The sequence below is a fragment of the Cervus elaphus genome, chromosome 15, assembly GCF_910594005.1.
Source record: "Cervus elaphus chromosome 15, mCerEla1.1, whole genome shotgun sequence".
NCBI classification, from domain to species: domain Eukaryota; kingdom Metazoa; phylum Chordata; class Mammalia; order Artiodactyla; family Cervidae; genus Cervus; species Cervus elaphus.
The window spans coordinates 23,849,881-23,875,088 of NC_057829.1; the positions used below are offsets into that span (position 1 = coordinate 23,849,881).

A 25,208-nucleotide genomic window follows, 5' to 3' on the forward strand; every position below is an offset into this window, starting at 1 on the left:
GTTCAACTTCTGAAACAATTATCAATTATGTGTCTCCACTAACGATCATTCTACTGCCACTATAATGTGCTCTCTTAACCCTTTCATATTTAGAGGTACTGCAACATCTTGAACTTATTCATCTCTACAATTACTCTCATTTTATTTCCTAAAATTTTCCTTTAAAATGTGGTTACCAAAATATTTTAAAGTGTGTATAGTGGTTCACATTAGTTTTCTATTGGACTGTTCTGAGCTAAAGTTTTTCTCTGCCTAATCCCACAAGGAACTCTGGAGAATGAGTGGCACCAGAATGGTCACCCCTTGAGGCAAGGAAGTCAGTCTTCTGTGTCCCTGGATCAGTTACTCAAGGTTCCACTACATTAAGTTCTTTGAAATCAGAGATCAGAACTTTTTAAAAATAAAATACTAAGTTTTTTATACAAAGTGCAATGTATATTTAGTTCAGCTAATATATTAAGAGGGTTGAATAGCAGCTCTGACTCAATGGACATGAGTTTGAGCAAACTCCAGGAGACAGAAAGGATAGAGAACCCTGGCATGCTGCAGTCCATGGGGTTGCAGAGTTGGACACAATTTAGCAACTGAATAACAATAGCAACAGATAGATTAAGTAGCCAGCAAAAAAGAAAAAAAAAAAAACTGCCATTAGAATTTACCTAACACTTGACTTTCTTTACTCCATAAACTAACATTCTCTCTTCATTTCACATGCCAATGTTTTATTCTTCTTGCAATTTTTAACAAATGTTTCTGAAATGATTTTTAAGAATCCTGAAGTATTCCAGAGAGTATTTATCCAATTCTGTCACTTTATGTGAGATAGAGGATTGAACCTGTTCTCCATCTCATAGTCTGATCTCAAGAGGATGAAGAGAAAAGACAGAAACTATGGAATGCTGTCTCTTTCATGTGCTCCAAGCCTTATCAGCTGCCCTTCTCCAGGCATTGCTTAAACTTGCTTCCTTTTCTGTCCAGATTGTATTCTTACAAACTGGGATAAGAGACAAAGAACTATTATCTCTGGCTCTGAGAATTTTTTTTTCTGGGCTTTGTCTTTTTTCTTGAACATCAATGAACTGATTATATCCCAATCCCATCACTGTCTGTACACCAGCTCCGAATGACTTTATGATAAATACATTGATCCAAAAGGCATGAGAGAGTAGTATAGCTTTTCATTATAATATTCTCCTTGGGACATATAAACCAGAAGTCTCTTTAAACAGAAATCAAAACTACTGATAATTGTCTAGCACTTAGGTAACTCAGAAACAAGCATCAATACAGCTATGCAAAATATTGCCGTTTCTGTGTAATGAGTTTCATGTTTAAATGCCCAAGAAAGACAGACAGCTAAGTAACAATATTACACAGGAAAACCACTGGAGTTTGGTGATTTCCATCCTTTAAGACTTGTTAACTATATAGTGGTCTTTAATCAAATCCAGTATGGCACATAGCAGATCTGTGGTCAAGTTTGTGAAAGAGTCTCCCAAATATTCAAAACTATATTATGCCTGCAAGTTATGCCTTGAGATGGGTAAGAAACATAAGAGTGGCCACTAGCCAGTGACTGACTGAGTCTGTGACATAAAAGTTTGGCTCCCTGACTCCAGGGAGACAGCCCCAGGGTCACTCACTGTCCAAAGTTCCCGGTGGCATCAGGCAGAGACAGACTTGAGCTCTGCACTGTCCGATACAAAACTAATGTGAGCCACATATGCAATTTAAAACATTTTGGTAGCTACATTTTAAAAATATTAACATTAAGAAACATTTTTTAAGTATATAGGTAAATATTTTTCATTTTTTAAGATTTTTTAATGTAGATCATTTTTACAGTTTTTATTGAATTTGCTACAATAGCGCTTCTGTTTTATGTATTGGTTTGTTGGCCACTAGGTATGTGGGATCTCAGCTTCCCAACCAGGGATTGAACCTGCACCCGCTGCGCTGGAAAGTGAAGTCTTAACCGCTGGACCACCAGGCAAGTCCAGGTAAAAAAATTTTTTTAAATTTCATGTAAAAATACATACAGTGAGTTTCTAAATGATATATTATTTACCAATATATTCAAAGTATATCATCTCAACATCCAATAAATATAAAAATTATTTGTTGTTGTTATTCAGTCACTCAGTCAACTTTGCAACCCCGTGGCCTACAGCACACCAGGTTTCCCTGTCCTTTACTATCTCCCGGAATCCGCTCAAATTCATGTCCACTGAGTTGATGATGCCACCCACCCAACCATCTCATCCTCCGTTGCCCCTTTTGCCTCCTGCCCTCAATCTTTTCCAACACCAGGGTCTTTTCCAATAATAAAAATTATTAATGAAATATTTTACAGTTTTTCATCATGTATTTTACACTTACAAATATCTCAATTCAGATGTTAGATTTTCATCAAAAATAGTTGATCTTCTTTTAAATTTTTTGAAGTATAGTTGATTTACAATGTTGTGTTAATTTCAGCTGTACAGCAAAGCAGCTCAATTATAGATATATACATTCTATTTCAGATTCTTCTCCATTATGGTTTGTCACAGGATATTAAATAGAGTTCCCTTGCTATGCAGTAGGGCCTTGTTGTTTATCTATCCTATATACATTAATTTGGATTTGCTAATCCCAAACTTCCAGTCCTCCCCTCCACCCACCCTTGGCAACTGCAAGTCTGTTCCCTATGTCTGCAAGTCTGTTTCTGTTTCGTAGATATGTTCATTGATGTCATATTTTAGATTCCACATATAAGTGATATCATATGGTATTTGTCTTTCTCTTTCTGACTCACTTCACTTATGATAACCTCCAAGTCCACCCATGTTGCTGAAAATGCCATTATTTCATTCTTTTAAAGACTGAGGAACATTTCATTGTATGTATATACCACATCTTCTTTATCTGTTCATCTGTTGAGGGATGGTTAGGTTGCTTCTGTGTCTTGGCTATTGAATATAGTGCTGCTATGAACATTGAGGTGCATGTATCTTTTAATTCGAGTTTTCTCTGGATGTATTCTCTGGAGTGGGATTGCTGGATCACATAGCAACTTTATTTTTAGTTTTTTTAAGAACCTCCATACTCCTCTTCCATAATGGCTCCACCAACAGTGTAAGAGGGTTCTCTTTTCTCTATACCCTCTCGAACATTTATTATTTGTAGACTTTATAATGATGGCCTTTCTAACTGGTGTGAGGTGGTACCTCATTGTTATTTTGATTTACAAGAAATAGCTGATCTTTAATCACTCAATCCAATGAATTATTCTTTTCTTCAGACATTTTTGAATCCTAGATCAAAGTTAGTGCAATAATTCTGGATTGTGCTTTGTTTTTTATATCACATCAGGTAATTATGAAAATAAAAGTTTTAAAAGATAAAAAAAGAAATAGTTTATCCATATTTAGATTTCATAAAACTGTTTTTAAAAAGTATCAGCATCAAGTATCAGTTTTTAAAGTTTAAATTATAATTAAATAAAATTAAAAACTTATATCCTGTCTCACACTACCTGCATTTCAAGTGGTCAGTAGCCACATGTTGCTAGTATTTGTCAAACTATACGGCACAGTTTTAGCTCAGCTTGGCTCAGCTTCTTCCTTCCCCCTTCTGCTTCCTTCACCCTCTCATAGGCTGAACTCGAGACAACTCCTTCAGTAAATCACCTGCATAAGGACTCCCATATCAGATTCTGCTTTAAGGGAATCCAACTAATCTATAGAGACTAAATCTCTTTCTCTCTTGAAGATTTGTGATACAACTTAGCATTTTTTAAAGCACTGACTGAGATATCCCCTGATAAAGAATTCTGCCTTAAAATTTTAATCCAAAGTTCTATAATTTTATAAAACTGTTTTTCTCACAGAAGCACTCTTAATATCCCCATGAACACTAGTTTTACAAGGAGCAGTTTGAGGCTGTATTAGAGCATTATTGTCAAGCAATTTCAAAGATACTTGGAGAAATAAGACTAAAATATATTAAACAACTGCAAAATAAAGGGAAATACATATGTACAGCTACAAAACTGTCAGCAAATATTTCTTTAGTATAGCGTGATGAAATGTAGTCCAAACTCTGACAACTAGCTGGGTGACCCTAGGCAAGTCATTTTTTGTTTCTAAAGTCTCCTCAACTATACATAGAGATAACAGTATTAGCTACTTCACAGGGTTATAGTCAGGATTAATATCAATGTCCAGTAATGTGATCAACACTTTACATGTGCTATCTCACCAGGTCATATAAATATTGATAGTATTACAGTTATTTTTAGGTACTAGGGAGATGTAATCTGTTTTCTATATATTAATGCCAAATAAATCTCTCTAAAGCACACATAGAGTCCTGCCACTGTCTAACTCAAAAATTTCCTTTGATACCTCTGCACCCTTACTTTGCTTAAAGGAGCTCCAAAATCTATTCCAAATCTGTCATCACAAGTTGATTTCCCATTTTGTTTTCCATGCATCCTATACAATGATCAGGCTTTGAGGAGTTCCAGCATTTGCTGACCATTTTAGAAAAGATGAACCAAAAAGGAAATTGAGAGGAAGTAGTCAAAGAGATAAAAAGGGAGAATCAGGACTGTGGGGTGCTCCATTATTCAAGGAAACAGGGTGTTTAAGAAAGAAGCAAATAATTAGTTGTGCCAAAGGCGCTGAGAATTCAAGTCAGATGGTGTTAGAGAAATAAAAGTTTGTAAAGGATTTATACAGAATAAGTGTTCAGTTCAGTTCAGTTCAGTTCAGCCACTCAGTCGTGTCCGACTCTTTGCGACCCCATGAATTGCAGCACGCCAGGCCTGTAAGGTACCATATAAAAAAAAAAAAAAAGCCAGAAAGTAAATGGTTAGAGCAGCGGTGTTGACCACATTGTGTATCATTTCTCACTGAAGGAGAAGGGAATAGTTTCAACCAGTGCGTGGAGCATCACACATTCCCAAGAATGACCGTTAATTTGTGGGAATAAGTTGAGTAAGACTATCGATGTGTTAACACAGAAACATAATTGAAAAACACTCCGAATTTGGTAGTGAAGTTTTATATGATAACTGAAATTCACCAAAAAAGCAGTTATAATTAAGTCATGAGAATGAAAATGCTTCCCAAAAAATGGAGAGAAGAGAGAACAAAGAGGACCAAGACTAAGGCTTAAGAAAAATCATAGTAGACAAGAGGAAGGCATTCACAAGTAAAGATAAGAAGGTTATGGAGAAGTATTATGACAATTTAGTGTATAATGTCCTAAAAGAAAAGAGAATAAAGTTTCAAGGTGAAAAAACTAAATGCCAAATGCAGCAGAGCAGTTGAAGAGAATTAAAAAACTGTGCAAAGTAATTGGATTAAACAATAATTAGGTCAGAGCAGAAAAAATAGATAAGCTAAATTAGCCTATGGAGTTAAGAAGAAATTAGACTAAAGAGATATGTACTTTTTATTGAATATTTGCCAATCATCAGGCAGGGGCAAACTAATATGTGTGAAGAAAGAACAAATGAAAAGAAATAAGAATGTATAGCCTAGAGGGAAAAAAAGATAATTGTAGAATTAAAGTGTCTCAAGAGAAGAGAAGAGATGAGATGAGCTATGAGTCAAGTAATGATTGGAAAGATTAGTTTTAATGTCTAAAAAGGGATACCACTTCCTTTGAAACTGAAGTAAGAGATGAGAAGAGTCAAAAACTCTTAGATTCTTATTTCTAACCCTGAGAAACTTCTGACAGTTTAATGCACACTTAAACACTAGAATATGCAACAAAACAATAATGTTCAGACCTGTCTTCCAAGAGTATAAACTTTAGATCATTTGTCAGCATTACATACTCTGTTACCTTTACACACATTTATGAAATAACTACAGCATGGTACCATCCCTCTAGCAAAGTGCCACACTAGCAAAGCCATGCTAATATACGTATCATGCCTTTAAATTCAGACTCTATCAGCTGAAGTTTCAGACCATATTTTAGTTTCTAGGACTCCTTAATTACAAATCACTGTTAATGTGCATTAAGTCTTTGTTCCTGTCTTTGAATTATATATCAAAGTAAAGGGTATATGTTATATAGAAATAGAAACATCTATTTCTGCTTTATTGACTATGCCAAAGCCTTTGTGTGGATCACAATAAACTGGAAAATTCTGAAAGAGATGGGCATACCAGACCATCTGACCTGTCTCTTGAGAAACCTCTAGGCAGGTCAGGAAGCAACAGTTAGAACTGGACATGGAACAACAGACTGGTTCCAAATAGGAAAAGGGGTATGTCAAGGCTGTATATTGTCACCCTGCTTATTTAACTTAAACGCAGAGTACATCATGAGAAATGCTGGGCTGGAAGAAGCACAAGCTGGAATCAAGATTGCCGGGAGAAATATCAATAACCTCAGAATGCAGATGACACCACCCTTATGGCAGAAAGTGAAGAAGAGCTAAAGAGCCTATTAATGAAAGTGAAAGAGGAGAGTGAAAAAGTTGGCTTAAAGCTCAACATTCAGAAAACTAAGATCATGGCATCCAGTCCCATCACTTCATGGCAAATAGATGGGGAAACAGTGGCTGACTTTATTTTTCTGGGCTCCAAAATCACTGCAGATGGTGATTGCAGCCATGAAATTAAAAGACACTCACTCCGTGGAAGGAAAGTTATGACCAACCTAGATAGCATATTAAAAAGCAGAGACATTACTTTGCCAACAAAGGTCCATCTAGTCAAGGCTATGGTTTTTCCAGTGGACATGTATGGATGTGAGAGTTGGACTATAAAGAAAGCTGAGCACCAAAGAATTGATGCTTTTGAACTGTGGTGTTGGAGAAGACCCTTGAGAGTCCCTTGGACTGCAAGGAAATCCAACCAGTCCATCCTAAAGGAAATCAGTCCCGGGTGTTCATTGAAAGGGCTGATGTTGAAGCTGAAACTCCAATATTTTGGCCACCTGATGCAAAGGGCTGGCTCATTTGAAAAGACCCTGATGTTGGGAAAGACTGAAGGCAGGAGGAGAAGGGGACAACAGAGGATGAGATGGTTGGATGGCATCACTGACTCAATGGACATGAGTTTGGGTAAACTCTGGGAGTTGGTGATGGACAGGGAGGCCTGGCATGCTGCAGTTCATGGGGTCACAAAGAGTCAGACACGTCTGAGCAACTAAACTGAACTGAAAGGGTATATGAGTTACAGAATTTCTCTTACTTTCAAAACTGACATGGCTGTTACTTCTCATAGCAGTCTGTGTACATGCCATAGATCCAGCATATCGATTGATTGAAATTGAGATGCTGCACACACACATAAAGTACTCCCCAACTACCTGCACAGTCTTCCCTGGTGGCTCAGTGGTAAAGAACCCACCTGCCAATGCAGGAGACATGGGTTCCATCCCTGGATTGGGTTGGGAATATTCCCTGGAGAAGGAAATGACAATCCACCACAGTATTCTTGCTGGGAAAATTCCATGGACAGAGGAACCTGGCAGGCTACAGTTCATGTGGTTGCAAGGAGCTGGATGTGATTTAACAACTGAGCATGCATACACAACTCCCTACAGAGCAGTTCAAGATGGGCAACACTGACGAGTTTGCTGAGAATATCAAATGCACTATAAGAAAAGCCTGCTGCTGGGATTAACAGATACAAACTACTATACATAAAACAGATAAACAAAAAAGATTTACTGTATAGACATGGGATTATATTCAATTTCTTATAATAACCTATAATGGAATATAATCTGAAAAAATATATATAACTGAATTGCTTTGCTATATACCTGAAACTAACAGAGTATTGTAAATCAACTATACTTCCATTAAAAAAAGTCTGCTGCAGATTTTTCAAGTGAACACTAAGGGATTCCATGTTGAGTGTTTTCCAGCAATTAGTAGTTTACAAGCAATGTGGCTAATTAGCTCATCAGTCTTCAATGGAAGTGTTTCCATAAACATTCTGCCAATTACAAGACACCATGCATGCATGCTAAAATGTGTTTGAACAAGAGTTCATCATCCCCTTTCTAATGAAGAATAAACAGCAACTTCTAAAACACACTATACTTGGTTGAAAAGATTATTGTATTTGTGACTATATGCTCATCTAAGAATACTCTTGAGATATAATAACAGTTAAATACACACAACATAAACATAGCAATAGATGGAAATAACAAGGCAGCAGCTGTTGCCTTTGAAACCATATATAGGCTGTGAGTAAGTGGTGGTAAACACCACACATTTTATCTAAGTCCTAACTGCAATGCTGTTGAGCAGAGTGAATGGAGCTAACCTATTACTTAGGGATGGTTAACTAAAAATGAACTGCTATTTTCTTTTGTTTAAAAATGTCCCATACATATGAGTTTCAAGAGATAAGATTTTTCAACTCAGGTGACCCAAAATGGACACTAATAAATTTCTTAAATCTCTACTTTCCCTGGGAAATAATTTATTTTCTTATACCAAAAAAAAAAAGCACTGAATGACCAGGAAGGCAATAGGTAACATTTTAACGGTTCAATATTGGAAATTCTATAATGGCATTTGTTGTTTGAGTAAGTACTCAAGTATTCTGATAGGAAGACCAATTACACTTCTAAGATACCATCTTCCAGGAATAATCATTTCCAGGAGTAATTGTCTTCTCTGACGAATATGGATGATAGTAAGTTTCATTCCTAATTCCTGCTTGGGGAAAAAAATGTAAACCGAGGGTCTTGCAAATCATGATGATAAAGAACTATGGAAATGCAGAAAGAGGAAGAGTTTTTTAAATACCCTGAAAACATATATTATGCACAAGAAGAATGTATACATTTTACCTGTTTGCTTCTCACTGGGGAGGGAGAGAGTCCCCTAGGTACAAGTCACATCATATATCCTGCTAGAACTACTCATGAGCCAGCAAAGTGGGGCAAGCTGTCAGCGGCTGCGGGCCTAAGCTTTACAAACATGCCATTAGTTGGGAGGCTCCTGCACTGGTAGACTAGACAGCGTAGCATTTCTTTTAGTATAAAATACCATAGCCCAATATTTGAGAAGAGCTACATATTAATGAGAGGGCCCCTGATGGATTAAAAAGCTCCTCATTTATTGGCTCATGGTGGCCTTGGTGGAGGCCCACAGTTAAAAATAGATGGGGAAATATTTTAGCAGTGGCAGGATTCCAACATATGTACAAGTCCTCTCCTATTTGACATATGTGAATAAGAAGGCCATGATACATGTTTCCAACTGCAGGCTTTGGTAGGCTTAACTGCCAAGACTACTGGTGTTAAACAACAACTTTCAGCTCCAGATAAGTTAAACCAAAGTATATGGAGATTTGATAGGTGTTGTACACCACTTCTGTAGGCACCTTGGTTTGTCTGGCAATATACAAAACAGTTAAATCTTAAAGTTTCTCTGAACACTCTTGAGATCTCAAATTATCCCTTTACACATTAAGGAGGCACCTCTTTTATACTTAAAAATGTGTAATTATTAAGATAAAGTAGTTAATGCTTCCATGAGAACACTAAATATTATTTTTAAATATTCTAAGGGAAAAGCCTCTGATTTGACTGACATATCTTTAAGACTTTTGTTAAACCCAGATCATTAGTTATCTTCTTGTCCAAACAGCACAATCAATATCTTTATTGTTTATCTCAAGAACTTATTATGATATTTCATGACATTAACAAAACTTCAAAGTATAATTATCCCAGTCACTACAATAGACCATTTATCACCATACATACCTTTCTTCATATTAGAAAAAGCAGCATGTTTAGAATTAGATATCTGAGAACAGCTTGTGTGCATGCACACTCAGTCACCAGTCATGTCCAACTCTATGCAATCCTATGAACTGTAGCACACCAGGCTACTCTGCCCATGGGATTCTCCAGGCAAGAATAATGGAGTGGGTTGCCATGTTCTCCTCCAGGGGATCTTCCTGACCCAGGGATCGAACCCACATCTGCCTGTGGCACCTGCATTGCAGGTGGACTCTTTACCCACTGAGCCACCAGGGAAGCCCCCTGAGAAGAGCTATTTTCCTAAATGTTTATTAATATAAAGTATGTATTTCTCTATCAAAACAGCTCTTTGTTCTTTACAATTTTATGTATGAATAGCACGCCATATACTGGGTCACTTTTGTAAAATTTGCTTCTAACATAAGCCAAATAAAGTACCATAATGTTACCATCGTAAGGATACCAAAGAAACAGACCACATGTGTTTGCATGGCTCAAATGTTTCCCTCTTTTTAAAATTACTGTCCAAATATTTCATTTCAAAGATAATATCTCAAGAAGTATCAATCTTTAAAAGACAACTGCATTTTTACACACCAACAACACCAGAAATATAATTGAGTCCAGAAACACATGTATATGGAACTTTGGCATTTGACAAAAGTGACATACCAAAACTGTGTTTTGAAATAGTTGCATCAATTTTACATTCCCACAGGCAACATATAAAATGCTATTGCTTCAATGTCTAGCATATTAGACTTTTAAATTTTTACCAATTGAATTGCATAAAATGGAATATTATTTGCATCTCCCTATCATCGGTGTGATTGAACATCTCTTTGATTTTTGTTGGTGCTTATTCTTTTGTAAAAATCTTTCATGCTCATTTTTCCTTTGCTTATTGATTTATGAGTTCCTTATGTGTTCTTGTAGCTCAATTGGTAAAAAATCTGCCTGTATTCAGGAGACCTGGGTTCAGTTCCTCGGTTGAGAAGATCCCCTGGAGAAGGAAAAGGCAACCCACTCCAGTATTCTCGCCTGGAGAATCCCATGGACAGACAAGCATGGCAGGCTACAGTCCATGGGGTCGCAAGAGTCGGACACAACTTAGCAACTAAACCTATAATCTATACCTATGTGTTCTTGTTATTAATGCCTAGTGTTTATGCCAATATCTTTCCTAGATTGCCTTCTCATTTTCCTTAAAAATTTTATGATGTAAGAAAGTTCTCAGAGACTTCCCTGGTGGTTCAGTGGTTAAGTATCCATCTTCCAATGCAGGGCACCTGGGTTTGGTCCCTGGTGGAGGAACTAAGATTCCCACATTCTTCAGGGCAGCTAAGCCCAGGCACTGCAAGGAGAAATCCAGCATGCAGCAACTAAGACCTATGTTGTTCAGTCACTCAGTTGAGTCTGATTCTTTGCCACCCATGGACTGCAACACACCAGGCTTCCTTGTCCTTCACCATCCCTGGAGCTTGCTCAAACTCATGTCCATTGAGTCAGTGATGCCATCCAACCAACTCTTCCTCTGTCATCCCCATCTCTTCCTTGCCTTCAATCTTTCCCAACATCAGGATCTTTTCCAATCAGTCAGCTCTTCACATCAGGGTCAGCTCTTTGCATCAGGGGCCAAAGTACTGGAGCTTCAGCTTCAGCATCAGTCCTTCCAATGAATATTCAGGACTGATTTCCTTTAGGATTGACTGACTTGATCTCCTTGCAGTCCACAGGAGTCTCAAGAGTCATCTCCAACATCACAGTTCAGAAGCATCAATTCTTCAGTGCTCAGCCTTCTTTATGATCCAACTCTCATATCCATACATGACTTCTGGAAAAACCATAGCTTTGACTAGATGGACCTTTGTTGGCAAAGTCATATCTCTGCTTTTTAATATGCTATCTAGGTTGATCATAGCTTTTCTTCCAAAAAACAAGTGTCTTTTAATTTCCTGGCTGCAGTCACCATCTGCAGTGATCTTGGAGCCCAGAAAACTGAGTTCGTCACTGTTTCCTTTGCTTCCCCATCGATTTGCCATGAAGTGATGGGACCAGATGCCATAATCGTGGTTTTTTGAATGTTGAGTTTTAAAGCAGCTTTTTCACTCTCTTCTTTCACCTTCATCAAGAGGTTCTTTAGTTCCTCTTCACTTTCTGCCATAATGGTGGTATCATCTGCGTATCTGAGGTTATTGATATTTCCCCTGCAATCTTGATTCTGGCTTGTGCTTCATCCATTGCATGATGTACTCTGACTATAAGTTAAATAAGCAGGGTAATAATTTGCAGCCTTGACGTCCTCCTTTCCCAATTTGGAACCAGTCCATTGTCACATGTGCGGTTCTAACTGTTGCTTCTTGACCTGCATACAGGTTTCACAGGAGACAGGTCAGGTGGTCTGGTATTCCTATCTCTTGAAGAATTTTTCACAGTTTGTTGTGATCCACACAGTCAAAGGCTTTAGCATAGTCAATGAAGCAGAAGTAGATGTTTTTCAGGAATTCTCTTGCTTTTTCTATGATCCAAAGGATGTTGGCAATTTGACCTCTGGTTCCTCTGCCTTTTCTAAATCCAGATTGAACATCTGGAAGTTCATGGTTCACGTCCTGTTGAAGTTTGGGGAATTTTGAGCATTACTTTACTAGCATGTGAGATGAGTGCAATTGTGTGGTAGTTTGAACATTCTTTGGCTGAGACCCATGCAGATAAATAAATAAATAATTTTTTTTTAAAAGAAAGCTTTAATTTTGATACAATAAAATGTATCAGTCTTTTCTTTAAAATCGTTTCATGATTAATAAATCCTGTTGAACATCCAAAGCCTTTCAACTATACACCCTTAATTTTCAGTGAGTTTTTAATTTTTGTCTTAATATTTAGATCTTAAACCCACTTGAAGCTAACTTTTTGTATATGATTATAGGAAACCAAACAGCAGAGTGACTCAATAAGAGAGAAGCCAAAAAAAAAAAAAATGGCAGCTGAAAGAATGAGATATAAAGCAAACAATTTTGTCCTCCTTGAGGAAGTGAAAGTGAAAGGGAAAGTTGCTCAGTCATGTAGAACTCTTTACGAATCCATGGACTATACATCCATGGAATTCTCCAGGCCAGAACAGTGAAGTGGGTAGCCTATTCCTTCTCCAGCGGATCTTCCTGACCAAGGAATCAAACCTAGGTCTCCTGCATTGCAGGCGGATTCTTTACCAACTGAGAATTGAGGAAGGGAGGGAGAAAAAAATTAGAGCTCTGAGACTGCCTAAGATGAAATGTCCTGTTAAATATCCTATACTTTCAATTGAGAACTCAGTTGCTACATCCAAGAGGAACAGCTAGCTGTGTGTGCTCAGTCACTCAGTTGTGTCTGACTCTTTGTGTACTGTAGACCACCAGGACCCTTGGACTGTAGACCACCAGGTTCTTCTGTCCATGGAAATTTTCCAGACAAGAATATAGGAGTGGGTTGCCATTTCCTTCTCCAGGGGATCCTCCAAACCCAGGGATCAAACTCACATCTCTTGTGTCTCCTGCATTGGCTGGCAGATTCTTTACCACTACGGGAAGCCCAAGGACTAGCTAGAGATAGAATAATCTTTAAAAATTAAATTTTTAATTTTTCATTTATGATGCCAAGCATTTGATCAAAAACTATCCAAGACATCAGTAGACAAAATCAGTTACTTTAAAAATCAAAAGGAAAAAACAGACAATAGAAACAAACCTATAGGAGACCCACATATTGAAAATGTTAGGTACAGAAATTAACTTTAAAGGAAACGTTCAAGAAAAGTAATGGCAAGACAAAATTTCAGCAGGGAACTAGAATTTGGAAAGAAATTAAATAAAATTGTTTCTATTTCTATTTTCACAGAAATGAAAACTATTTTAAAAAAACAAATAAAAATTAAAGAAATAAAAATGTATAATATCTAAAGTGAAAATTTCACTGGATGGACTTAAAAATATACTGAAGATGGCAGGGGGAAAAGTGTGATGAATTTGAAGATATATTTAAAATTAAAATGTTTTAAAGTACCATTTAATTTTTCTGGAATTGAGCTTCAGGAGTTGCTTGTATATTTTTGAGATTAATCCTTTGTCTGTTTCTTCATTTGCTATTATTTTCTCCCAATCTGAGGGCTGTCTTTTCACCTTACTTATAGTTTCCTTTGTAGTGCAAAAGCTTTTAAGTTTCATTAGGTCCCATTTGTTTAGTTTTGCTTTAATTTCCAATATTCTGGGAGGTGGGTCATAGAGGATCTTGCTGTGATTTATGTCAGAAAAATAAATGACCCAATCAAAAAATGGGCCAAAGAACTAAACAGACATTTCTCCAAAGAAGACATACAGATGGCTAACAAACACATGAAAAGATGCTCAACATCACTCATTATTAGAGAAATGCAAATCAAAACCACAGTGAGGTACCATTACACGCCAGTCAGGATGGCTGCTATCCAAAAGTCTACAAGCAATAAATGCTGGAGAGGGTGTGGAGAAAAGGGAACCCTCTTACACTGTTGGTGGGAATGCAAACTAGTACAGCCACTATGGAAAACAGTGTGGAGATTTCTTAAAAAACTGGAAATAGACCTGCCATATGACCCAGCAATCCCACTTCTGGGCATACACACTGAGGAAACCAGATCTGAAAGAGACACGTGCACCCCAATGTTCATCGCAGCACTGTTTATAATAGCCAGGACATGGAAGCAACCTAGATGCCCATCAGCAGATGAATGGACAAGGAAGCTGTGGTACATATACACCATGGAATATTACTCAGCCGTTAAAAAGAATTCATTTGAATCAGTTCTAATGAGATGGATGAAACTGGAGCCCATTATACAGAGTGAAGTAAGCCAGAAAGATAAAGAACATTACAGCATACTAACACATATATATGGAATTTAGAAAGATGGTAACGCTAACCCTATATGCAAAACAGAAAAAGAGACACAGAAATACAGAACAGACTTTTGAACTCTGTGGGAGAGGGTGAGGGTGGGATGTTTCAAAAGAACAGCATGTATACTATCTATGGTGAAACAGATCACCAGCCCAGGTGGGATGCATGAGACAAGTGCTCGGGCCTGGTGCACTGGGAAGACCCAGAGGAATCGGGTGGAGAGGGAGGTGGGAGGGGGGATCGGGATGGGGAATACATGTAAATCTATGGCTGATTCATATCAATGTATGACAAAACCCACTGAAATGTTGTGAAGTAATTAGCCTCCAACTAATAAAAAAAAAAAATAACACTGAAAAAAAAATAAAATAAAATAAAAAATAAAGTACCATTTAAATATCATTTTCAAAAATGAGTTACATGTTTTGAATCAGAAGACTCTTAAATACTGAAGTATCAACTCAGCACAAATGGATCGATAGACCCAACTTACTCCCAATCAAAATTTCAGCAGGCTTGTTTTATAAAAATTTCCATGATTTTTATGGATATGCATGGGACCTAGTATAACCAAATGAAGATAATTTTTATTTTAATACTTACTCTGGTATACAGTAACCAAAACAATGTATTATTGCCATAAGGATTGATATGTGAATCAATGGAACAGAAGAGAGTTCCAAAGTAGACTCACACAGAGATGGTCAACTAGTTTTCAACAAAGGTGCAAAAATGACTCAGTTGAGAAAGATTAGGATTGTGAGGGTTTTTTTCAATAAATGGTATGGGAACCATTAAAGTTCTATATGCATCTATATGATATTGGATTAATTGTATTCTCATATTAAAAAGTGAATTATGACACCTAAATCACACCATTTATAAAATGTATATCCAAGTAGATTGTACGAGTAAAACAATAAAGCCTCTAGATGACGACACAAGAGGATATCCTCCTGACTTTGTAATAGGCAAATTTTTTAAACACAACAAAAGTCTCTACCCATAAAGGAATAAAATGATTAACCTGAATTTATCAAAACTACTTATAAACAACAAAAATGCTTAAATAAAGGGAGAAGACTTTTTAATATCACAACTAAAATCTCATATCAAGAACAAATGTAAACTACAATGAGTCTTTCAAGGCAATAGAAATAAAAGCAAAAATAAACAAATGGGACATAATCAAACATAAGCTTTTGCACAACAAAGGAAATCATCAACAAAAAGAAAAGAGAACATACAGACTGGGGAAAAATATTTGCAAACAATGCAATCAACAAGGAATTAATTTCCAAATGATACAAACAACTTACATAACACAATAGCAACAACAACAACAAAAATACCATCCAATCAAAAAAACGGCAGAGGACCTAACAGACATTCTTCAGAGAAGATATACAGCCAATAAGCACATGAAAAGACACTCAACATCACTAAATATTAGAGAAATGCAAATCAAAACTAGAATAAGTTATCACATCACACAGGTCAGAGTGGCCACCATTAGAAAGTCAACAGATGCTAGAGAGGGTGTGGAGAAAAAGGAACCCTCCTATACTGCTGCTGGGGATGTAAATTGATACAGTCACTATGGAAAACAGTATAGAGATTTCTTTAAAAACTAAAAATAGAATTGCATTTGTTGTTGTTGTTGTTATTCAGTCACTAAATCATGTTCGACTCTTTGTGACCCCATGGACTGCAGCACGCCAGGCTCCCCTGTCCTTCACTATCTCACAGAGTTTGCTCAAACTCATGTCCATTGAGTCAGTGATACCATTCAACCATCTCATCCTCTGTCGCCCCCTTTTCCTCCTGCCCTCAATTTTTCCCAACATCAGGGTCTTTTCCAATGAGTCGGCTCTTCACATCAGGTGGCCGAAGTATTAGAGCTTCAGCTTCAGCATCAGTTCTTCCAATGAATATTCAGCGTTGATTTTCTTGAGGATTTACTGGTTTTATCTCCTTGCCATCCAAGGGACTCTCAAGAGTCTTCTCCAGCACCAGAGTTCACAGCACCAATTCTTCAGTATTCCACCTTCTTTATGGTCCAACTTTCACATTCATACACGACACCTGGAAAAGCCATAGATTTGACCATCCAGACCTTTGTTGACAAAGTGATGTCTCTGCTTTTTAATATGCTGTCTAGGTTTGTCATAGCTTTCCTTCTGAGGAGCAAGCATCTTTTAATTTCACGGCTGCAGTCACCATCCACAGTGATTTCGGAGCCCAAGAAAATAAAAGCTGTCACTGTTTCCACTTTCTCCCCTTCTATTTGCCATGAAGTGATGGGACTGGAAGCTATGACCTTTGTTTTTTGAATGTTGAGTTTTAAGCCAGTTTTTTCACTCTCATCTTTCACCCTCATCAAGAGGCTCTTTAGTTCCTCTTCAATTTCTGACATTAGAGTGGTATCATCTGCATGTCTGAAGTTACTGATATTTCTCCCAGCAATCTTGATTCCAGCTTGTGACTCATCCAGCCCAGCATTTTGCATGATGTACTCTGCATATAAGTTAAATGAGAAGGGTGACAATACACAGCCTTGACATACTCCTTTCTCAATTTTGAACCAGTCCATTGTTCAATTATACTCATATATTTTTAATTAAAAAGTAAAGAAAAAATTGACAATGGGATACCACTATATATATTTGAATTTAAAGCACTGACACTTGTTAACACCAAGTTAGTAAGAATGTAAAACAACTAGAATTCTTATACATTACTGATGAGTATGTCAATTGGAAAATCCAGCCTGGAAAATTGTTTGGTAATATCTATTAGAGCTGAATGTTTACCTTATGACCCAGCAATTTCCTTCCTAGGTATAAACCCAACAGGATGTCTACATTCATGCACCATAAGTAATACACAGATATGTACATAACAGGAATGTACATTAAAGCCAAAAACTGGAAACAACTCAAGCATTCATCAACAATAGAGTGGATAAATAATTATGGACTGTTAAACAATGAAGGGGCTTCCCAGGTGGCACCAGTGGTAAAGAAACCACCTGCCAATGCAGGAGACACAGGAGACCTGGGTACAATCCCTGGGTCAGGAAGATTCCCCCAGAAGAGAGCATGGCAACCCCCTCAAGTATTGACACCTGGAGAATCTCATGAACAGAGGAGACTGGCAGGCTACAGTCCACAGCATCACAAAGAGTCGGACACAACTGAAGTGACTTAGGATGCACACATTCAACAACAGAAACAAATGAACTACTATGTGGCAAGGCCTCACAAAGATAACATTGAGCAAAAGGAGCCATACTCAGGAGGCTACATACTGTATGATCCTACTCATACAAAGTTCAAAAAGATGAGGGGGGGTGGGGAAACTACTCTATGTAATAAGCAGGATAATGGTAACCTGTGTGGTGAGAGTAGTAACTGACACAGGGTATGCGTCTAGGGCTCTAGTATTGTTCTATTTTTTATTGTATTATTCTATTATTGTTATTCTATATATTCTATTGTTATTTATTTATTTATATATATTCCTATTGTTATTTATTGTTATTCTACATATTCTATATATTCTATTCTGTAATTCTACATATTGTATTGTTCTATTATTGTTCTATTATTGATCTAGGTGGAGGTTACATTCATATATTCACAATGAAAATATATTGAGTTGTTTGACAATGTGGTTTTTTTTATACATATGTCATTATTAATAAACCACTAAAAATCCTTAAATATTATACAACCAATTGTATGACTTACAAACAATGTCTGCTGTAGAAGAGCAAAGGGTACACAAAAGTAGCAAATAGGCTACAGGCAAAAAATGTAATCCGGACATTATAAATAATTCCTAGCTAATTCCTAGGTAACTGTTATGTGAATATTCTAAAAGTATTTAATACCAGATTTAATACTTTACCATTGTAAAAGACCTATTAGGTTATGAGTGACCATATATAATCAGTACATGGACCACAGTTTCTGGATCTTGACAGTTTCACCTTTCCTTTCACCGTTCTCCCCCAATACTATCCATATACCATCTTCTACAAGCAGCTTCTTTAGGTAACCAAATGCCCGTTTTATTTAACACCTCAACTGTCTAGCTAAAGCCACAGAAGGCAGTAAAACAGAATAAAAGAGACTCCTATAACAAGGTTATGTAAATTATACTATGTTTTTATTAGAAAAAAATTTTTAATTAATGTCAGAAATCTTCTTGAAGTAAAGATAAAAATATCCTCTACTTGCAATATTCTTCGCCCTTTCAAAAGCATTAAACTTATCATTTGCTCTTCAGAACTCCTTCACATTATGTCACTAGACAAAGCCCTCAAAAAAAAAAAAGAAAAAAGAATGAAAGCAGGAAATTTTTAAAATATGTTTCTAGTATCATACAGAGTTACTTGGATCAGAACCCATTCTCCTGATACTTCAGCTCCACCACTGGGCTAAAATTCCTTCCAAGCTTCAGAGAACAGCGCTCTCGCTGTCACTCCCTCTGCTGTCCACAAGATCAGCACTGGCCATTCCCCAAATTCCAGAACCATTTGCCATTTCACTGCCTTCCTCCCACACACTAGTGGCAGTGAATTCAATTTGGCAGTTGGTCAAAAAGATTAGGAGTATAAAGCACTTGGTGATCTTTAACCAAACGTATTTGTTGTGTATATAGCATATGCCATGTATATGTATTTCACACATTATAACAGAACACAGTGAGGGATACATTGCATAATTCTAGAATCCAAAGAGACTTCTCGTTGAGAACTTTTCCTTAAAATAATTTACTTTTGTTGAGCTAAAAGTGTTGATTACTGTTTCTTTAAAAAGCAAATACCATTTCTTGACAATTATTACAATTATTATTCTCTTCTAAGAAAGACCAATGTCTTACATATTTACTGCCAGGTGATTTATGGAAACTATGTTGGCAAATATATCACATTTTCTGAGAGAAAGAGTACCAAATAGGGTTCATATTCTTTCCACTTAGCAAAGAAACCATAACTATGAAAGAAATTTTTCATAAAAACAGGCAAAAATAATTATAAATTTTTATAACATAAAATGATGCTTAGGTTTTCTTTTATTTAACAAACATTTATCAGGTGTCTGTTATGTGTCAAATAAACGTGGTGCTTGACACCTTTAAGAAGTTGAGTCTAAAGATTTCTCTGGTGGTCCAGTGGTTAAAATTCTGTGCTTCCACTGCAGGGGGCACAGGTTCGATCCCTAACCAAGGAACTAAGATCCCACATGCCATCCTACTGTACAGCCAAAAAATAAAAAGAGAAAGGAGAGAGTGGTAGAAGCCAAACATGGAACGTTGTAGGAGCTGAGTTTAAAAGTTTGAACTTTATCCAGAGAGATAATCCCTAATCCTTCAAAAGTTACTAAAAGGATTTTAAGCAGGGAGGTAAAATAAGTATATTTTCTTTTTTTAATTTATTATTTTTAATTGAAGGATAATTGCTTTACAATATTGTGTTGGTTTCTGCCATACATCAACATGAATCAGCTATAGGCATACATATGTCCTCTCCCTCCTGAATCTCCCTCCCACCTCCCATACCATCCCACCATTCTAGGTAGTCACAAAGCACCAGATTTGAGCACATGAAAAGATGCTCAACATCACTCATTATTAGAGAAATGCAAAACAAATCTACAATGAAGTATATTTTAATTTTTAAAAAACACATTTGGCTTTGGTATTGGGCGAAGCTAAGGCAGTAATCCAAAATTCAGAAGGCAACACTAACAATGGAGAAGAAAGAACAGATCTGAGAAGCAAAAGAATTTGTTAAACTTGGAGACTAATTGGAAGAGAGGGGTAGAATAAAAACAAAAAGTCTAACTGATTTGTTAACTAAGTGGATGACGATACCATGGCAGAGAAGACAGGAGAAAAAATGGGTCTGAGGTGGTAGGGAGCAAGGAGGAATGATGAATTTATTTAAAATTATCTTAGGCATTATGTTTTTTATATATTTTCCAAAGAATCCCTTTAATATATAAATCATATATATGGGCTTCGCAGGTGGCACTAGAGGTAAAAAAAAAAAAAACCTGCATACCAATGCAGGAGATATACGAGATACAGGTTAGATCCCAGGGTAGGGAAGATCTCCTGGAGGAGGGCATGGCAACCCACTCCACTGTTCTTGCCTGGAGAAACCCATGAACAGAGGAGCCTGGCAGGCTATGGTCCATAGAGTTGTAAAGAGTTGAATACAATTGAAGCAACAGCATGCACACATATAACATATATAACCAAAAAAATTGTATTTGACCTAAAGTTTATTGTGGTTAATTATTCATTTTAAGTATTTAATTAGTAAAAATTCCCTGATCTTCTTAAAATTATGTTTGGGATGGGGAGAGGGAAATATATGAATACCCCCTGGTCTCTTTTAAGAAGCTGAACAGGAAAATTTGCTTCTTTGTGATCTCAAAATAGCTCCTAACAGCAAGTTGATATATAAAATCAATCCACTAACTAAAAGAGTATTGTTCAGTTCTTTATAAAATAGCCTGCTAATGATACATTCATTATAAAACTAGTCAAGGAAATATATACACTACCATACGTAAAATAGATAGCCAGTGGGAATTTGCTATATGACTCAGGGGGCTCAAATGGGTGCTCTGTGACAACCTAGGGGGGTGGGATGGGGTGGGAGGTGGGAGGGAGTTCCAAGAGGGAGATATATGTATACCTTTGGCTGATTCATGTTGATGTATGGCAGAAACTGACAATATTGTAAAGCAATTATCCTTCAATTAAAAATAAATAAAAATGTTTAAAAAAAACTATTCAAAATATCAAAAGGTGAAATACATGTTTTTAGTATGTAATTCTGTGTGTTTGGTTTTGTAACTGGAGGATAGTTGATTTACAATGTTGTGTTTATGTGTACAGCAAGGTGATTCGGTTATACATATACATATATTCATTCTTCTCTAGATTCTTTCTTCATGCACATTATCATAGAATACTGAGTAGAGTTCCCTGTGCTATGCAGTAGGTCCTTGTTGGTTATCTGTCTTATATACAGTAGTAGGCCTATGTTCATATCAAGCTCCTGATTTATCATTCCCACTACATTTTCCCTTATTGTGTACTAGTAACACAGCAACAATGTGAGTTATACATAGTTTATGCAAAACAATTTTTTATGTTTAGGAAATATAAACCTCCAGAAAAATGAAAAATATACCTCTAAGGTAGCCAGGTCTGAAACTTCTATCTCCAATTGTTTACAAGGAAACTGACAATTTTTTTTATGTATGGGAAAAGATGTCTTCAGCTCCATTAGTCATTTCTCATTTCATGACAAAACGTGTACATTTCTCTGTTTATTATGGCTAAGCTATGGTGTGAGGAGAACAAATAAAGGAAGAATCAGGAGGGGGCTCTGAGCCTTGGAGCTGCCTAATGAGCCACTGTGTCTCCCACAGGTAGCTCCTCAGAGCTCACCAAAAGACTAATGAAACTCAAATCAACTAAAGCACAACACTCAAATCTAATTCAGTACCTAATCCCGTAAGGACTGCAGTTGCTTCCAACCAGGACTAGAGTACTCACTCTCTTTGCGAACTTCCTCAAGTGCCCCAGTAAGTTCTTCCTTTAAAACTGTGGCTTCCTGAGCAATCTTCTCTCCCTTGTCTAATAAATTCCAAGTTGCTTCCTCCACAGAAGCTAGAAGGACTCTGGCTCTTTTTGAACGTCCTTTTTTCCTGTTGGACGGATTCTGGGGACAATTTACAAGTGTAGTAACCTAAAATTGGAAAAACACAAGTCACTCGTCAGACAAATTGCAAGAGGAACAGTCTCGGGATATCATAGACCAGAACAAAAAGAAGTATTTCATAATAACATGATTCATTCCCAATACTACTGGTACATTCCCAAAAGTCAAGTCAAGTCACCAATAGCAATATTATCAGCTACTACGGACTTCCCAACTAAAGGTAGGAAGAAAGAAAGGAAGGAAGGAAGGAATCTCATCAAGTTTTATTATTGGAACAGTGTAAAATATACTATATATAATATACACATATATATTATTTGATATATACATATATATATCAAATGATTATTTATATCACTTTGTAGCCAGCAATCTATATTAAGAAGGAGGAAAAATAATTACAGTTAAGTCAGTAGGTAGTAATCTATTTAGATTAAGAAGAGATTACTAATGTGTGTGGGGGTGCGGTGCAGAATCACTCTGAAACATGTAAAACAGTGGCTATCTAAGGAGGACAAAACCCAAGTTCTCACTATGACCTACATTCTGGCCCTTTGTAAGCTCTTACCTCTCTCCTACACTATCCCCTAACTCAGTTGGCCTGCCCAACACTCAGATCCCCCTCAACGTGTCCTATCAAGAAGCCTTTCCTGACCACCCCAGTCCTCATCCTCTTCCACTCTGTTCCCTCACTACCCTCACTACACTACCCTCACTACCCTCACTACTACTTCTTCAGGACATTTCAGAGCCTGGTATTTTTTGTTCATATATGTTTATTGCACCCTTCCCACACAAAATGTAAACTCCATGAAAACAGGAAATGTGGTTTCTTCCTCCATCACTCAGAACAATGCACGAAGTGGTGGTTGTTGTTCAGTCACTAAGTCATGTCAGACTCTTTGTGACCCCGTGAACTGCAGCACACCAGGCTTCCCTGTCCTTCACTATCTCCCAGAGTTCGCTCAAACTCACATCCATTGAGTCAGTGATGTCATCCAACCATCTCAACTTCTGTCATTCCCTTCTCCTCTTGCCCTCAATCTTTCCCAGCATCAAGGTCTTTTCCAATGAATCAGCTCTTCGCATTGGGTGGCCAAAGTATTGAAGCTTCAGTTTCAGCATCAGTCCTTCCAATGAATATTCAGGGTTTATTTCCTTTAGGAATGACTGGTTTGATCTCCTAGCTGTCCAAAAGTCTCTCAATAGTCTTCCCCAGCACTGCAATTTGAAAACATCAATTCTTTGGTGCTCGGCCTTCTTTATGGTCCAACTCTCACATCCGTACATGACTACTGGAAAAACCAAAGCTTTGACTATATGGACCTTTGTCAGCAAAGTGATGTCTCTGCTTTGTGATACACTCTCTAGGTTTGTCATAGCTTTTCTTCCAAGGAGCAGGTGTCCATTTCAACATAAAGTAGCTGTTCAATAAGTGTTTCTTATATAAATGGCTTAATGAATGGAGTAGCTGAACAGATGAACTTTTTTTGTTAATTAACTTATTTTTTAATTGAAGGATAATTGCTTTACAGAATTTTGCTGTTTTCTGTCAAACATCAACATGAATCAGCCATAGGTATACATATGTCCCCTCCCCCTTGAACCTCCCGCCCATCTCCCTCCCCATCCCACACCTCTAGATTGATACAGAGTCCCTGTTTGGGTTCCCTAGTCATAGAGCAAATTCCCACTGGTGATTTATTTTATATATGGTAATTTAGGTTTCCATGTTACTCTCTCCATACATTTTATCCTTTCCTCCCCTCTCCCTGATGTCCATAAGTCTGTTCTTTATGTCTGTTTTCCCATTGCTACCCTGCAAATAAATTCATCAGTACCATCTTTCTAGATTCCATATGTATGCATTAGTATATGATATTTATCTTTCTCTTTTGAACAGAGAAACTCTTTAATGTCTACATTTTAAATTGCCTGAATATGTTAATAATCAGCATGTATTACTTTTGTAGATTTGCTAAAATAAGAATAGACTCAAACTTCCCTAGTGGTACAGTGGATAGAAATCTGCCTGCCAATGCAGGGGACACAGGTTCGATCCCTGGTCCAGGAAGATTCTACATGCTGCAGGGCAACTGAGCTCATACACCACTACTGAGCCTACTTGGCACAACGACCAAAGCCTGCACATTCTAGGGCCCCACGAGCCACAACTACGGAGTCCGAGTGCTACAACTACTGAAGCCCACATGCCTAGAGCCCATGCTCCACAACAAGAAGGCCACTGCAACGAGAAGCCTGCACACCACAACTAGAGAGTAGCCCCTGCTCTTTGCAGCTAGCAAAAGCCCACATGCAGCAACAAAGACCCAGTGCAACCAAAATAAAAATAAGCAATTAATTGAGAAAAAGAATAAACTCAAGATAAGAGCATTGTTTGGAGACAGAAATTAAGTATCTGTATTTGGAAACAAAACCTTATACAAAATTACATTGTGAAAAATATCCATTTCTTAATTAAACCTTGAATCCCAATAACTAAATATGGTTAACATTTTCATAAGCAAAACTTGAAGATCCCCATTGTAGAGAAGAAAAAGACACTTTTATCCAGTATTTTAAAAGACCTGAAACTCTTGTTGAAAGCTAGGCTCTTGTGCGTCATCAAAGAGCCAAGGCTTTTAACAGTCATGTACCACATCTTTTTCAACAGACGATAGATAATCTTTCCTGTTCTGTAGCCCCTGAAAATTTTTGCTTGTTTATTATTAATGGAGCATTAAATATTTGTTTATTTGACTAACTCGACCCAGTTCTTAGCCAAGAACTGAGAAGGGAGTTGGTG

General features: G+C 37.1%; 1 protein-coding gene across 5 annotated transcripts in view; it reads right to left on the reverse strand.

The window, feature by feature from the left end:
• CTNNA3 (catenin alpha 3) overlaps nt 1–25,208 on the reverse strand; it is a 1,812,800-nt gene that overhangs the window by 1,699,144 nt on the left and 88,448 nt on the right. For all 5 annotated transcript variants that reach the window (XM_043926199.1, XM_043926196.1, XM_043926200.1 and 2 more), the window contains exon 3: nt 22,237–22,429. In XM_043926199.1, coding sequence (XP_043782134.1) covers nt 22,237–22,429 — 193 coding nt within the window. The remainder of the gene's footprint in view (nt 1–22,236; nt 22,430–25,208) is intronic.